The sequence below is a fragment of the Hakea prostrata genome, chromosome 1 (genome assembly GCF_041222555.1).
Source record: "Hakea prostrata isolate BN-2017 chromosome 1, UWA_Hpros_2, whole genome shotgun sequence".
NCBI lineage: Eukaryota > Viridiplantae > Streptophyta > Magnoliopsida > Proteales > Proteaceae > Hakea > Hakea prostrata.
This window is the reverse complement of record NC_142600.1, coordinates 9,099,468-9,114,900: the sequence shown is the minus strand read 5'-3', so window position 1 is coordinate 9,114,900 and position 15,433 is coordinate 9,099,468. Positions and strand designations below refer to the sequence as shown.

General features: G+C 37.6%; 1 protein-coding gene across 2 annotated transcripts; it reads left to right on the top strand.

The window, feature by feature from the left end:
- The first annotated feature begins 5,226 nt into the window (after nucleotides 1–5,226).
- LOC149027250 (Regulator of chromosome condensation (RCC1) family protein) lies at nucleotides 5,227–14,963 on the top strand. Of its 2 annotated transcripts, none has more exons than XM_089160901.1 (11): nucleotides 5,227–5,584; nucleotides 6,044–6,117; nucleotides 6,206–6,290; nucleotides 6,467–6,598; nucleotides 6,686–6,922; nucleotides 7,053–7,298; nucleotides 7,559–7,602; nucleotides 9,619–9,801; nucleotides 10,978–11,068; nucleotides 13,983–14,026; nucleotides 14,130–14,963. In XM_089160901.1, the coding sequence occupies exons 1-11, from the start codon at nucleotides 5,365–5,367 to the stop codon at nucleotides 14,250–14,252; spliced, it is 1,479 nt and encodes a 492-aa protein (XP_089017027.1). In that variant the 5' UTR covers nucleotides 5,227–5,364; the 3' UTR covers nucleotides 14,253–14,963. The 2 variants fall into 2 exon arrangements, with proteins under 2 accessions (XP_089017027.1, XP_089017033.1); XM_089160907.1 differs by having other exon boundaries at nucleotides 7,059–7,298; nucleotides 14,130–14,961.
- The last annotated feature ends 470 nt before the right edge of the window (nucleotides 14,964–15,433 follow it).

The window sequence follows — 15,433 nt, the reverse complement described above, 5'->3', positions numbered from 1 at the left end:
GCTCGTCTCCCGTTATCTACAATATTAGTTAGTGATTACAAAATTGACTACCGGATAGTGGGAGTGCCAGGATATCGGTAGGTAATGTGGAAGACTGATGTTGGTTGGAGATCAACCTACGTCTGCTTTACACTTGTTGTGTAATTTACCATACTTCATCTATCCAATATACTGTAGGAAGGCAGTGAAGAGCAATTCCACAAAGCTGAAGTGAGGCGGCTATCAAGGTAATCCATCATACCCCGAGTGGATTTCCTTTATGTGAAATGCTCCTACAGTGGGAGCATCTCTTCTGGTGAGAATTGTAGGAAACTATTAGAATCCATCACTGTTCATGGATTCGCATGTGGGTGAGAGAATTCCATAGGCAGAAACAGGGCTGCTCCTCTCCTCCCTTGTTCTTAAAAGGGCAGGATAGTGTGGGCTTCCTTATCAGGAAAAATGGAGGTTGGTGAGATAAATAAAGAAATTTATGCTTCCTGTGAGGGGGGGGGGGGGGGGGGGGGAAGGTTTGATGATTCCTGCCTAGTGCCAAAATGAGCGCAATAATAGGAATTGCTTGTTTCATTGACTCTTTTTTTTTGGGTTTTCCTTTTCCTTTTAAATACCTTTAATTTAAAGGTGCTCCTGCCCTTTCAAGTGTATATCAAGCTTCTTTATAGTGAAGATTTTTCCTGATAAGAGAGAGTGTAACAACACTTTCAGATTTTCTTGAGACTTCCTATTCATGGCTAGTGATAGTTGGCTGGTAGCATGGGACTTGATGTGATCATCCACCTGGGTGTCTGTTTGGATGAAAATTTTGATTTAATAGTCATATGGGCTTATAGTGAAAAGAAAGAATTTATTCATAGGAGCAATAAACTACAGTGCAGGTAAACTCATGAATTGCCTATGGATATGCGCCCATTGAAGAGAAAAAAGGAAAAAGCTCAAGTGTAATAGTAGTAATGTAACCTACAGTGAAGTGAAATTCATGAATTGCCCAAGATTTTTACCTATTGAAGAAAAAGAAAACACAACTGTACCAATAGAATAGTCTAATAATAAAAGGAAATAGAACCCTTCAATAAAAATGCCGGATTATATATATATATATATATGGTCCTGGCATGAGTGGCAGCATCCAGAATCACTGCTCAGGCCAAAGGAAGGCTCCCATGGCAAACTCCCTCTTGTAGGCGATGTCACCGTGTGCTGGTAATCCGTATTCTGCGAGTAACATGTTGAGCTTCCATTCTGGCATTGCTTTGTAGTCTTCCTTGGTGTACCTTGGATAGTGGAGAGGCATCTGAAAGTAGCCAACAACAACACCAGCAGTTTTAGTCTTAGTTGTTGTTGCAGTTGCAGTTGCGGCTGCGGTTGTTCTTGTAGTCGTCTTCTCCATCTGGGTTTTGAAGTCTTGCCTTTTGTTGTTCGTTTAGGCTCCTCTGGGCTAAATAGAGGTGGTAGCAGAGGAGAGAAGGTTTCACGGTTATGCTGATCAGATATCACACGAATACGATGCGGTACCTGCTCTAAAATATCATTCTTCAGTTAATATACGTGACCTATGGAGACAGTGAGAGGGACTCAGAACGGCTTCAATGCTGTGACTATTGCTGTTCCTTTTTTCTTAACAGAAAATGAGCAGCAACTTTTACCCTCAAAAGAATAAGAAAAACAAGAACAGAGGAGGAACAGCGACTATGAAGATGGTAAGATCAAACTTAAAACCACAATGAAATTGTGAAGAGATGAGAAATAAAGATTACTTACCAAGCAATTGATGTCGCAAGAAAAGAGAGGACAATGGTGTTGAGTTCTGACAGGTGAGCATCTGCTATTTAAGGAGAGAGAGTCATGATTCTTGTGAGTGTGGGATGTTCATCAGAGGTTTAGTTGGACTCGATCTCTACAGCATCATACAAAGTATTAAAACGTATACAATGCTTGTGACTTGGGAGTTAAGCAACTAACGTGTTTTCCTAATAGAACTCCCCATTTCCGACTAATTACAACTTTAATCAAAATTAGAATATGCCAAGACCTCTGAACCGTCTGTTTAGTGAGTTTTAAAACGTTTTAAGTCTTAATTAATTAATGAAGATGGGTTCCAAAACTTCCAAGCGTATATTGCAACTTGACATTAACCCACTTAGTCGGTTTATGACGGATCTAAGGAGATTGTGTTGGACGATTCGAAATCCAAGACATATATGGTAGTTAATTATTAAGAATCAGAATTAGAACTTAATTAAAAAATTAATCATTTAAAAATTAAGTAAATTAAGTTGAAAAGAGGAGAGACAAAATTAGTAGAAAATGTAAGGGTTTATTAGATTCAATTCTTAATTGAATTTTAATTTATCCCTTCAATAATTAACTGTTATGTGTCACATTTTATAAATGAATTTTAGAAAATTACCCGAGGTGAGAATTATAGAGAATGTGGACCCATGGATCCTGGTAATTCTAGATTGGTCTAACCTTTTATTCAGCCGGTTCCAATGGTTCTAACTTCTAACTGATTTCGTTGAATTATTGACATTTATACCCTTGTAATTATTATCATTTAAGATGATTTTTTTTTATCCCACTGGTTGGACGATCCGTGGGTTGTCCTTCTAACCATTATATTATTTTCGTAAATCAACTTTTGGAGAAAATGGGGCAGATCTCAATATGTTTTTATATTTTATATACAACGAGCAAGGAGATGCTGATAAGGCACTCTAAAGGGCATGTAATCCTGTTTGATTACATGAGTTTGGAGATTTCAAGTATTTAGAGATTTCAAGTATCTATGGAGTCATAATTCATAAAATTAATTGTTTAGTTGTGGAATAAAATCTGTGGATTTATTCTAAAAAACTATTTGGTCGACGTGATTTTTGTGAATGCACAAATATTTAGTGTTTTTATATTAGCAATGAAATCTCTGGATTTCACCCCATACCCATAAATCTACAGATTTACGTTTTTAGTGTAAAAAGATGAATCTCTAGATATTCACAACCAAACGGGTATAAATCTTAAATTCATGAATCCAAAGATTTTAAATCTCTGGATTCATGTAACCAAACAAACCCTAAAATATTTTCAACTTGTGAATAATTTGTAATTTCTTAAAAGGAGGTAACTAGTTCATCCATTAGACTATTAGAGGATGACAAGGTCATTTATAATATCGAGGATTTTCCCCCTATTTTTCATGGTCAAATCTATAGCAACTGGGTCTACAGGCTTATGGAGGAGCAAAAAGTGTGGAATGATGGATCTTCAAATGCATTATTTTATTAGATTTACTATCTTTATATATGAGACTGCTACCACTATGTTAGAAGCACGTCCAAAACCATAAAGTTGATTTCTTAGTTAAAAAATCAATTGATAATACACTTATTGTACAAAAATTACCTTAAAGGATGTACTTGAGGTACACATAAATTGGCTTAGATGAATCAAAGATGCAAAAACAAGGTCATTTCAATGTTTATTTAAACCATTTTTTTCTTAAAATTTTAGAATATAGTTAGGGGCCTAAAGTCCTAGGAGGTCTGTTATTCGATTCTCTATTCCCTCCACGGTCCACACTCCTCCCGCCCCATCCCATCCCCAAAGGGCCTGCGCACTTAAGGGTGTCAATTGGTGTTTTGGTACGGTATTAACTTTGAATACCGAAAACCAAAACCGTACAATACTGAATTTACACGATACGATATGGTTTCAGTATTTGCAAAAATAGTTTGGTACGGTTTCGGTATTAAAGCGGTGCGGAAAAATGGTTTAAACACGTTATTTAGTGCGGTACAATTATGGTATGAACAAACATATGCCACTTTTGTTATTAGTGGATACAAACAAACCCATGCAAAACTGAAACATGAAATTAAGGATATAGTAAATGTAAAGTATTTTAATTGTAAAATTACAATTTATGTCCCATAATTTGGTATGGTGCCAATTCAATACGGTCGACATACCGACGGTATGAGTACTTGAAACCAAAATCGTACCGACAAAATTCAGTTTTGGTATGTGCCCATACCAAAATTTTAACCGTGCAGTTTTAAATGGCGTGATTCGATAAGGTTAAAAAGTTTCGGTACACCCTTATGCGCACTCCCAGTGACAATCACAATGATTAGTATCAACTTGGTAACAAAAATAAATAATTGCATGAAGAAACCCAAGACCATGGAACGATGCTTCGATAGTTTCGCTCGGTTCGCTGCCCGGCTAACCGAGCGAAATGGCGAATAATCGCCGAGATCTCGGCGGTGAGAAGTTGTTCAATTCGTTCGGGGTCTCTTTCCCTTTCTCTTTCTTCTTCTTCTTCTCCGGCAAAACAGATCGGTCTCTTTCTCTCTCTCTCTCTTTCTTCGTCTTCTTCTTCTCCGGCAAAACAGATCGGTCTCTTTCTCTCTCTCTCTCTCTTCTTCGACTCAAAGAGCCGGCAGAAAAAACAGAGGCTAAAAGTTTTGAAATTTAAAATTTGGAAGATTCGAAAAGAAAAAAGTTTTGAAATTTGGCCGGAAAATCTTCCGGTGACATATTATAATATCGGTTTCGATGGCATTTTTATTTCACTTTTCTGGTGAAACCAGCGTTAACCCAAATAAAGTTCCATGCCCAAGACCGTCACAAAGGTCTGAGAAAAGACCGTCACACCCCTAATAAAAGGGGGAAATCTCTTCAATTTTGACTCTCATTTCATGCATCACTGGCCTCGTCATACGGTCAACGCAAAACAAGCACGCAGCACTGTGTCATCATAATTTTGTCTTGTTGTTTTTTTTATATATTTATTTCTTTCTTTTCTCGACTTCCAAACAAAGGCTAATTGGTCGGCGGTGAAATTTTCTTGTAACAAAGCGTATCAAAGAGAAAAAAAGTAATTGATTTTGATTTACATGCTAAAAAAAAACTTTTATATAATAATCCTAACAGCCTAATCTTTCTACACGTGGTGGCATATCTTTTCATCATCAAATTTTGAAATCCTCGCCGGCAACACGTGGTGCAAGTGCAACAGAAGCTCACGCGGAAGCCGGCCATCGAAAGTTTTAAGGAGATAGGAAAGGGCGAAAGGTTCATCCTTCCAGAAACTTCTCGGGAACTCCTGGCTATTAATAGCCAGACATCTTCCGGTCATCGTCACGCCACGTGTCATTTTAGACACGTAAGCATCCTAATTGGCAACTCTCATTCCCTCGAAAATGATACGCCCCCTCACAGCTTTAATTCAACTAAAATTAGGGCTCGCTCGTCTTCTGTTGGTCTCTCTGAACGTTGAAGAGCTGAAACTGAGAGAGAGTAAGAAACGAACATCTGAACTGGTGAGTCAACAAAGAAGAAGGAAGATAAAATCCACAGTTTTCGATGACCGCCATGAATGGCGAGGGTGGAGGTGATGAAACTGTGAAAATGGAGGAAGCAAAACAATCATTGGTTTTCATGTGGGGATACCTTCCCGGAGCTTCACCACAGCGATCTCCGTTGATTTCTCCCGTCGTCGTAAGGTTACCACCTTCATTGAGTTCAGGAGATTCATGGAAAGATGTTTGTGGTGGTGGTTGTGGATTCGCTATGGCGCTTTCTGGTGAGACTTTAGAACTCTAATTCGTTTTTCTCGACATTGGATGAAAATGCTTCAAGATTTTGGTAGTTACCGGTTTATTCTGTCTGGACTTCAATTTCAAGGAATTTTCTCGAGATTGAAGCGGATTGTATATTCGCTTTTGGTTGGATTTCAGCTTGTTTTCTGTGTTCAACTTTATCGTGAACTGGCAGTGACAATTTCTGCTGTTATTCCTCCCTCATGTTTTGGTGGATTCTTGTAATGCCTCTTTATCGTTTCCCTTCATTTTTGGGGTCCAACACTTGTAAGTGTCGAAGAGAGTCCTTTGACTATTTCTCAAAATTTTCTCAGTTTTCTGTATTCTCTTCTTCTTTTTTGACCTTTTTTGGTAGAATATCGTCAATCCCGAATTTTCTTCCTCCGAACTGTAATACTAGTCTACTTTGAAGCTGCATGAGCTTACAATTTTAATCCAAACAGAATCAGGAAAACTTATCACTTGGGGTTCAGCAGATGATTTAGGTCAAAGCTACGTGACTTCGGGGAAGCATGAAGTATGTTTTTTGATTCTCTAGTTTATTGATCTTCCTTTTGAATTTTTTTTTCTGAATAGCGCTTGTATTTTTTGTTGCATTTGTCAAGGAAACTCCGGAACCATTTCCTCTTCCTACTGAAGTTTCAATAGTTACGGCTGCAGCAGGTTGGGCCCATTGTGTCTCTGTTACAGGTACTAATTACATCTTGAGCTCGAGTACAATGTGTCTTTTGTAAGGATGATTGCGAAGGTAGTAGGTCAAATTTATTTTACTAGTTACGCAACAAAGGCAGGGTATGTCTTTTGGTGTGAGGTTTAATTCAATATATGAGTAAGTCGTGGAGTAAGTTGCATTTCTGAAATTGCAGATAGCGGAGAAGTCTACACGTGGGGTTGGAAAGAGTGTGTTCCCTCCGGAAAGGTTGTTGGAGATTCATCGGCAGGACCCGGCCCAGAGAAAGATACACTTGAAAGACCGAGTTCCATGCTAACCGAACAAGGTGATTTCGATTACCTTATTTATAAAGGATGAAGAACAGGAGCAGTTATATCTTTTTTGTTGCATACTAATGTAGTTAAGGTGACAGTAAGCCCTAGGTCCCAAGGTCCCAGGTCAGCCACTGGAACGATATCTGGTTTTGACAATAGAGGCAGTGGAGAGGAAAGTTCAAAACGAAGAAGAATATCATCAGCTAAACAAGCAGCTGAAAGCTCATCATCAGGTGAGGAAACTCTCTCAGCATTGCCATGTCTGGTGGCTTTAGGTCCAGGAGTGAAGGTCACTTCAGTTGCAGCGGGTGGACGACATACATTAGCATTGTCAGGTACATCTTAATTCCTCCAAAGTTTCCACTGCTAATCTCAATTCAGAATGTTAGCAGGTAGGCCATTGCAATTAGCTATCAAGGAATATTGACTTAAGCAAGATACTGATGTGTGCTATTTTCCCCAAAGTTTCAGATATAGGGCAAGTTTGGGGTTGGGGCTATGGAGGTGAAGGACAGCTAGGTTTGGGTTCTCGAATCCGTATGGTGTCCTCTCCTCATCCTGTACCTTGCATTGAATCCTCCGGTTATGGGAAAGACAGGTCTTCAACAGCTCCTCGTGGAAGTATAAATTCAGAGGGTCAAGTTTATAAAGTTCCTGGAACTTACGTGAAGGGAATTGCCTGTGGAGGTCGGCATAGTGCTGTAATAACAGGTCAGAATTTGATTGTCTGATGTTTGGCCCACTAATAATCTTCATCAGTGATTGAACTGAAAATTTAGGTCATCTTGTCAATCAGATGCATATGATATGCTATATGTTTGTGTATCATCACATCTTAGTTTGTGCATAGAACATGTCTTTTAGTTGAACTGTCGATGTATTTCATGCCTGATTTATGCTTTAATTCACTGAGTTGATAGTTACATCCACTGCTCATAGGTTCTAATTTTTTGTTTGTGATGCATTAACAGATGCTGGTGCGCTCTTGACTTTTGGTTGGGGACTTTATGGGCAGGTGAGTTTATTTGCCACTTGCTTCTTGTGGTGAATCAATTGCCTTCTTTGAGTTGTTTATGATATGTGGGAAATGTATTAAGTTTGTATTAACTGTGTTGAAGAAAGCTAGTTTGGCATAATGTTTATGTGTTTCGGTAGTCTTATAGTGACTCCCTCTAGCGATGTTTTCTCTGCTGAGATGGTTAAGCCTGATATAACTTCAGGGCCTTTTGGTGACAGAAAATGATGAACGAGGGAAACTGTCATTACAGTGTGTGATAAATAATTTCTTAGGTTTGTGTCTTGGGATTGATGTTGGAGGGAAGAAATCATCATAAACAAACCCAAGAAGATAGTAGCTTTTCATCAGTATAGCCTTGAGAGTCAGGTGGGTGGGGGAAGGATCCATATACCCTGTTGCTAATCCAACAAGGGAATTTGTGTAAGCTACCAAATGCAACTCACTTGACCCTGGGAGCATATTATTGTGTTAGGCTTCAGGATAATTAACTGGAAAAGGTTAAAATTACATTTCTAAGGTTTTAGTTCGTATTCTTTCACCTCTTTTTTTTTCATCCAATTTTTACTTTTTCCTTTTCTATCTATCTATTTCAATATGAATATAAGTCATAATTTCCTATGCAAGTAGGGCCTTGATTTCTTGATAATTGACAAAGCAATTATAATCTGTGGAATTGACTTCTACAACATGTTATCGGCGACCATGAAGGATATACGCCAAGAATTCTGTCGTTTATAAAAAATAATTGATCATAAATAAATGATGTATGCAAGTGTAGGATGAAAGCCAGCTGGCTGGTTTTCACTTCCAATTACTCAAGGAGTCAGACAACTGATAAAATTAGTTTGATAATGCAATAGATAAATATGTTTTCCAGTGATTTTGTAATTGTATAGTGGATAGATTAACTATTTAAGCTTTACATCTGATTGGAAAGTAATACAGCAACACTGTCGGTGATTTCTGGATATGCCAATCTCTACAAGGTAGCATAGTTAAATTATTAGAAGTTTCTTCTCTATGTGGAGTTGGGGAGAAAGTTAAAAGGGCTTTTGAATTGAAACCCCCTATGTTATGCAATTGCCATTAAATCATAATAGGAGGCCAGATACAAGGATAAAAGAAGAAAACTTGTGAAAAGACTGCGCTTGTTTGTGGTCTTGAAATTCTTGTAGAAGTTGTTCATCTATTGGTCTAAGAAGTGAATCCAGTGCTCATCTTCAAGACAAGGGTGGGTTAGGGAGAAGAAACAACAGATAACATGACATGGAATAAAGGGCTCAGAGGCACTATTTACTTTTCCTCAGCTTGTATAATTTGTTGCTTATTTATTCAATTGTACAAGAGTGGGTAAAATGGATAGCGTGCAGAAAAGATGGCCTCAGAAGAAAGGACCCTTCGATAATATTTTAGTTGTAGCATTGAATTTTATAAAGGAGAGACAAGAAAGTACTCCAGTGCTCTCAGAACTGCATGAACCAGAGTTGTGAAGTTCCACAAAATTGCCTCGCCATAAGGTAGGAATATGGTGTGTTTTGGGTTTCCTAAAAGCACACCTTTATTTGTTTAGAATGGGTACTACAGCCAAATTACTTCAAAATTTGATTAATCCAGGATTCATTTTACGAGTTCTTCTTTTTTTGACAGATTAACTTTATATCTTGATCTTGGCTATTCAGTTTGTTAAACTTCTATAAATCGGTGGCTGAGGTGGTAGAACTTTTCTCGTTACGAGCATTGTTTTCTATTCTTTGCAATGAGATGCTACTGCACTACTCTGTTTCTGTTTATTCCCAACCGTAAAATTTGGACTTGTCTGGATCTTTTCCGATTATTGACTACCTTTAGCATAATATGTAGGAACTTGTAGAAAAAGATGGAGAAAAAGCCCAATAAATTGTTCAAGATGAGGTTCACTGGAAAAGGGAATTTATTTTTTGACTTTTGGTGTGGCATTTTCCCCCCCTGTTGGTGAATGTGTATTTCGCTTTTTAATTGTGTCTTTTGGTCCAGTGTGGGCACGGAAGTACAGATGATGAGTTGAGTCCAGCATGTGTGTCAGCTCTGTTGGGTATCCGGATACAAAGCGTTGCTGCAGGACTATGGCATACAGTCTGCATTTCTGCAGAAGGAGATGTGTATGCGTTCGGTGGGAATCAGTTTGGGCAGTTGGGTACCGGTGCTGATCAAGCTGAGGTAAATTTTTAGGTTTGCAGAAGGATCTAATTTTGTGTCCGTTCATATCAAGTCAATAGAAAGTAAGAGAACTCTTTATTGCTTGTTAAAAGGATATGCTACCTTAGGTATGGCAGAAGTGTGTTGCATAAGCAGACCCTGGTGATTGGTAGTGTTTTGCTCATGGGAGCAAAGCATCTAAAGGCAGAATTCAATAACTCTTCTTGTTACGTGTAAAACTTGATACAACAATCATATGCTTGCAAAGTACAGACACCAAACTCCGAAAGAGTATATGGACTTACAGTTGCATAGGTGTGCGGTGTACCTATTATCTGATTTAGTGACTAAGAAAATGTGGGTTCATTTTTGGGTTAGTTTTATATTTCCTCCGTCCAGAGTTATAATTTCTTTGAGTTTTTGGAGTGGTTAGATATTATATTTGAACTCTCTTCAAGTTGGTCTATAAATGTAGTTGACAATTGGCATAATGCCAAGTTGTCCTTGTAGTGCACCATTTAACGGGTCATGTTTGCCACGTTCCATGTATGGTTTCCATGTCAAGGTATATTTCCTTCATTATCTAGTTATGGGGACCTTGAAATATAAGATGGTGAGCCACCTTGGGCATCAAGATATACACCTTGTTCTGCTAGGTGGTCACCTAATCAATACAAAATAACTAACTTAAGATGAATGATTGGTCTCATCTCTTATTCATCACGTTTGCTACTGCTAGTAGCTATAGTAGTGATTTTCTTGCTTAGGACATCCTGTGAATATAAGAATTTTTAGTTGCCAAACCAATTAATTTAACTGAGATCCTGGTATATTGGTTTGGGTTTTCTATTTAGTGCATCTCACCTGAGAAATCTATAACTATCTTGAGACTGTTAGTTCAGCAGTCTAAACCTGTGCTCTTAAAATTTGGATACCTCCTTCTTCTTCTTTTTTATTTTTTAAAGTAACTATAAGGAGTTAGGTGAATGCCCAAATTAGAGTTCTGACTCTGTTGTCTCTCTCTCTCTCTCTCTCTCTCTCTCTCTCTCTTGTTGCTGTGCCATGGGTTGATGGTTCTAGTTTTTCTATTGAGGTCACAATATATCTTCTTCTTGGGTACCCTTTTTTTTTTCTTTTTCCCAGCAGAGGCTCTTGAAATCAGCTCTAAACTGTTTTTTCCCCCTTTTTGTGCATCAGACTCTTCCAAGACTTTTAGATGCCCCAAGTTTAGAAAATAAGCATGTAAAAGTTGTTTCTTGTGGAGCTCGCCACAGTGCTGTAATTGCAGGTATGTCATCTAACTGTTCCCCTTGGAAGTACTTTGGCTTTACTCTTCACCTTTATGAATCTAGTTTCTCCATTGCACTCAGTATGAAGATAAATGTTCCATTGAATGGTAATAGTACATGTGTTTCTAGTTCATTCTGATTGGGTTGAAACAAAGGGGAGTGTAATGGAAGTATTCAAAAAGAAGAATAAACAAATTGTGCAATCTTCATTAGCAAGAATAACCTAAATGTCTAAATCTTGGTAGTGAAATTTACTTTATTTTAGACCAAATCTTTTTGGGGTGAGTTTTTAAACTAAATTCATGTGATCCGAAAAGAAAAAAGAAGGATACTAATTGAGAAAATTTGTCATTCTTGTTTGGATGTGTGCATATGTGCATGATCATGATTACATAAGTTTATTTTTTCTTTTAAAATGTAAATTTAATTCCTCTCTGTCTTAGATTGTGCTGCTTGAACCAGCAAGAACCTAGCTCTAAGTTGATGTAGCCTTAAGATTGTATAAGGGCCAAAGAAATCAGATCTGCAGAGAACCGTATCAAATTAGGCAGGATTAGCACTTACGAGTCTCTAAAAGAAGGGATTTGGAATTTAGGGTTTCTAGAGATCTGTTAGGGCAAGGGTTTAGATATTGTAGGGAGGAATGTAAATGTTAATTGATCCAAAATTTTAAAGAATTGTGATGATGAGAACTTAAGGGGGGCTTGCTATCGTTAATATATGGAAGGAAATTGTAATGGGAGATCTTTTTTTTTAATCAGCATTTTGGAGAAATTGATCTTTAGGAAAGAGGATTGATTCTTGAATTTTGAATGGGAGAATAGGGGTGAATGCTGGATTGAGTGTAGGGAAGATGTGGTTGCAACTTGACAAGAAACAGATGGTTACTTGGGGTTGGTGAAGGGATGAGATGAGTCATGGTTTTAGAATGTCAACAAACAAAGAGATCATTTCTTAGGGTTTTGATTGGGAGAGGGGTGTGGACCTGTTTGATGGGGGATGGTGTGGAAGCAGCTTTGGGCTTTTTTCTCGTATGGAATCTGGTGTTGGATATGCGCTGTGGGTGGGTTCTTATAAATTAGGGTTTCCAAAAACAAAATAAGAAGGGGGGAGTTTGGGTTTGAGATTTACAGGGTTTGAGAGAAGAATTTTTGGGCTTGGAGATCAAAGCATGAACATTGATGTATCAATGCTTTGACAGTAGGTATTCAAAAGTTAAAACTGTTTGAATCGAATCTGATCTTGAACAGTGTGTGGTCTTAAAATAAATAAAGAGGAAGTTTTACGAAGAAGCTCCCTGGCTTCACACCATCAAGGATTCAACTAGTCCAGCCAATCCCACTGAGTTTAGATAGAGATCTCGCACAATGATGAGGCAGTATCTGGCAAGAGCATAGAAATCAAAAGTCTAGATTCTGTTATGCCTCCCATGATAGTTTCTATATTTAGTGTAGCCTTTCACCTTAGTCCTACTCTTAATTACAATTGGAAACCTATATTTGATATAAAAGATGGCACTACCATTCTTGACGAATCGTGGAAGGGTGTCCTAAAAGACATTAGTTTATAAAATCAAATCAAGCTATAGTTTACCACTGGTTTGATCCAATTAAAAGTTTTTGAAAAGAAACTAGTATAAAAACTGCTACATGACTGCTACTAATTATACTAGGATTTATCTTCTTGTGCTTTCTGATGTAGATCTCTAGGTCTGCATTACATGTTGGACCTGGTTCAGAGATTATTTGAGTCACCCAGCTTTGGTCGAGGTATCCAGTTCATGGGGCCAATGATGGAATGTAACCCATTTATTTATGTGCTGCTAGGCAGCATCCCTGGGGGGCTTTGTTGACCTTGGCCTTCCACTTGGTGTCAGACTTTGATTCTGCATCAGAGCTGTATTAGCTACCTTAGTTTCCCATTTGTTTTCTAGTCTAATAGGAATAGCCTGTTTAGTTCCTCACTCATGGTACTATCATCATATGAATTTTCCAGTGTTCATAGGTAGGATTCTGTTTCACTTTCTATAGGAACAGTTATAAGGCATGAGGAAATACATGACTTTAATTTATGCAAGTTTATTGCATCTGGCCGGAACGTGAGGGACAGCAAGTGGGATACCATGACTTTCTTCGTCCCCTCCTTCCCCATGCATACTTTGTTTTTCTGGTTGATTCTTACTGATTTGGTTGTTCATTAAACCATTCTGCATCCTATGGTTCTGTATTTTGGTTGTCTGATTTGTATTTATGCTGTATCTAGTACTGGAACAACTGTGGACTACTGGAACTGATTAATAACTGTGGACTGCTGGATATAAACTGTTGATACTCTCTCTCTCTCGCTTGGACTTCAGATTACTGTGGTTTTTTCACCTAAACATATTTTACCGATCTGCTTGACCGAACTCTGGGATATCCTGGAGTAACCTTTAAGGCCACTTGACCTCAATTTGAAGCCGATTGGTGAATTGTCTGCTGCTTGAGAATCTCTTGGATCCTCTATTTTTGGGTTCAAGTTTGTCGATTCTTTTAATTACTTCAATCTATCTGGTATGTCTCAAATTTTGGGCCCATGAGTTGTTAATTTAACCCCTGAATTGAAACTTATTTCACAATTACTTCATGCTAGAATTCTGTCTAAGTTTAATTTCCTAGTTATTCCTAAACCATCCGACAGTTGATTGAATCCTTGAGTTTGACCTTCATCTGAGAAGACTTATTTCTTTGTTTACTTGTGAGTGATTTGATTTGTCCTCTTGAGTCAGTGTCTTGGATTTAGGTCCAGTAAACTATTACATTGTTTAAGATCCCAAGAACAACATTGTGAAATTAGGTCTTTTGATTCAACCTGACAAATGTATGCCTGATTTTACGTCTGATTTAATGTTTCTATGTGTTGGGTTCTCTCCAGAGGAAGGGAAGGTATTCTGCTGGGGGTGGAACAAGTACGGCCAGGTACAAAATTCTCAATCCATTGGCCATGGTAAACACCAAATTAGGCTTTACACTTGTTTTGAGAGGTCTTAATTTTCAAGTTTCTGTGTTGGTGCACACACAGCTTGGTTTGGGTGATGTCATCGATCGCAATATTCCTTCTCAAGTTCCTATCGATGGTTGCCTCGTGAAGAATGTTGCCTGCGGCTGGTGGCATACATTAGCACTAGCAGAGTCTCCAACTTGAGCCAAACTTCTCCTAAGGAGCCGAGCACAGTTTTGTTAGTGTAGTTACTACTTTATTGATTGATACGGCCATATATGTCAATTTATGTGTATGTATGTATATGTAAATACAATTTCAGTGTATTCATATACATATAGGCATGTATCAATTCTTTCATGATCCAAAGCTGATCTTAATTAGACCATCCCTGTACACCACTGGTGTTTTTTTCCCCTCTGTATATCTTGATAAATTCTTCGTTGGGTTTTGTACATATGAGAATATGCAAATATTCACTAAAACTTTTTGGTTTAAAAATATCTTAAAATTTGTATGTTCCATTGATAGTTCATTCCTTGATTTTCTTTATTGAAGGTTTTCTGCTGGGTGAAAGTGATCGGAAAGCTAAACCCAGTTGGAGGAATTACGCGATCAAAACGGATGAATACATTTTCAGTTAGATTACATACCCATTGAAGCGCAATTTTTCTTGAAGCTTCTCTTTAATAATCATATCTTGTCAAAATGTCAAAGCATAGCTTTCACCGGTGAAATCTAAGCTGATTTAAGTGTAACCAAATTGTGTCGAAGCATCTTTTTGACAATGAAACCAAACCAGGCCAGATCAATGGCATTGAACCTAACTTTAAAAACCCCAGCAGCAACTTGATAACCAAATATAATTGAACTTCAATCCAAATTAATAGATGAAACACATTTATATATATATGACATGATTAACCAAAACAAAACTGAAGCTGAACTGTTATGGCTGCTCTCATTTTCACACTAAAATTAGTGAAATCAAATCAAGCCAGCCGAACTAACAGATTGTGGGGTTTGACTCCTCTCCTGGGCTATGCCTTTCAGGGAGTGCCTAGTTAACTTTGAAAAGATGCCATCTGTAAGATGCAAATCTAAAGTAGAGATGTAAATGCATCGGATAGTGGTAATACGAACATTCTTCTAAATGGATATGAATACATATAGAATATAAGTTTTGACCACTATTAACATCCTCACCATTTTTTTGTGAATGTTAGATATGATATTTAAGAATTTAGCAAATTTGGTATTTATTTTAAAAAAGTATTCAGAAAAATATTCTCATATGTGAAGTAATTTTTTTTATAAGAAATAAGAAAACAAATCCAAATAAGTAATTTAATCGGATAGTTTTATCGACCCAATAATAATCGGTC

Excerpts from the sequence above, each read along its gene's own strand:
- LOC149027250 (XM_089160901.1), top strand. The coding sequence starts at position 5,365 with ATGACCGCCATGAATGGCGAGGGTGGAGGTGATGAAACTGTGAAAATG. Across the intron at positions 6,599-6,685 it reads TTCCATGCTAACCGAACAAG|TAAGCCCTAGGTCCCAAGGT; the intron begins GTGATTTCGATT and ends TTAAGGTGACAG. Across the intron at positions 11,069-13,982 it reads CCACAGTGCTGTAATTGCAG|AGGAAGGGAAGGTATTCTGC; the intron begins GTATGTCATCTA and ends GGTTCTCTCCAG.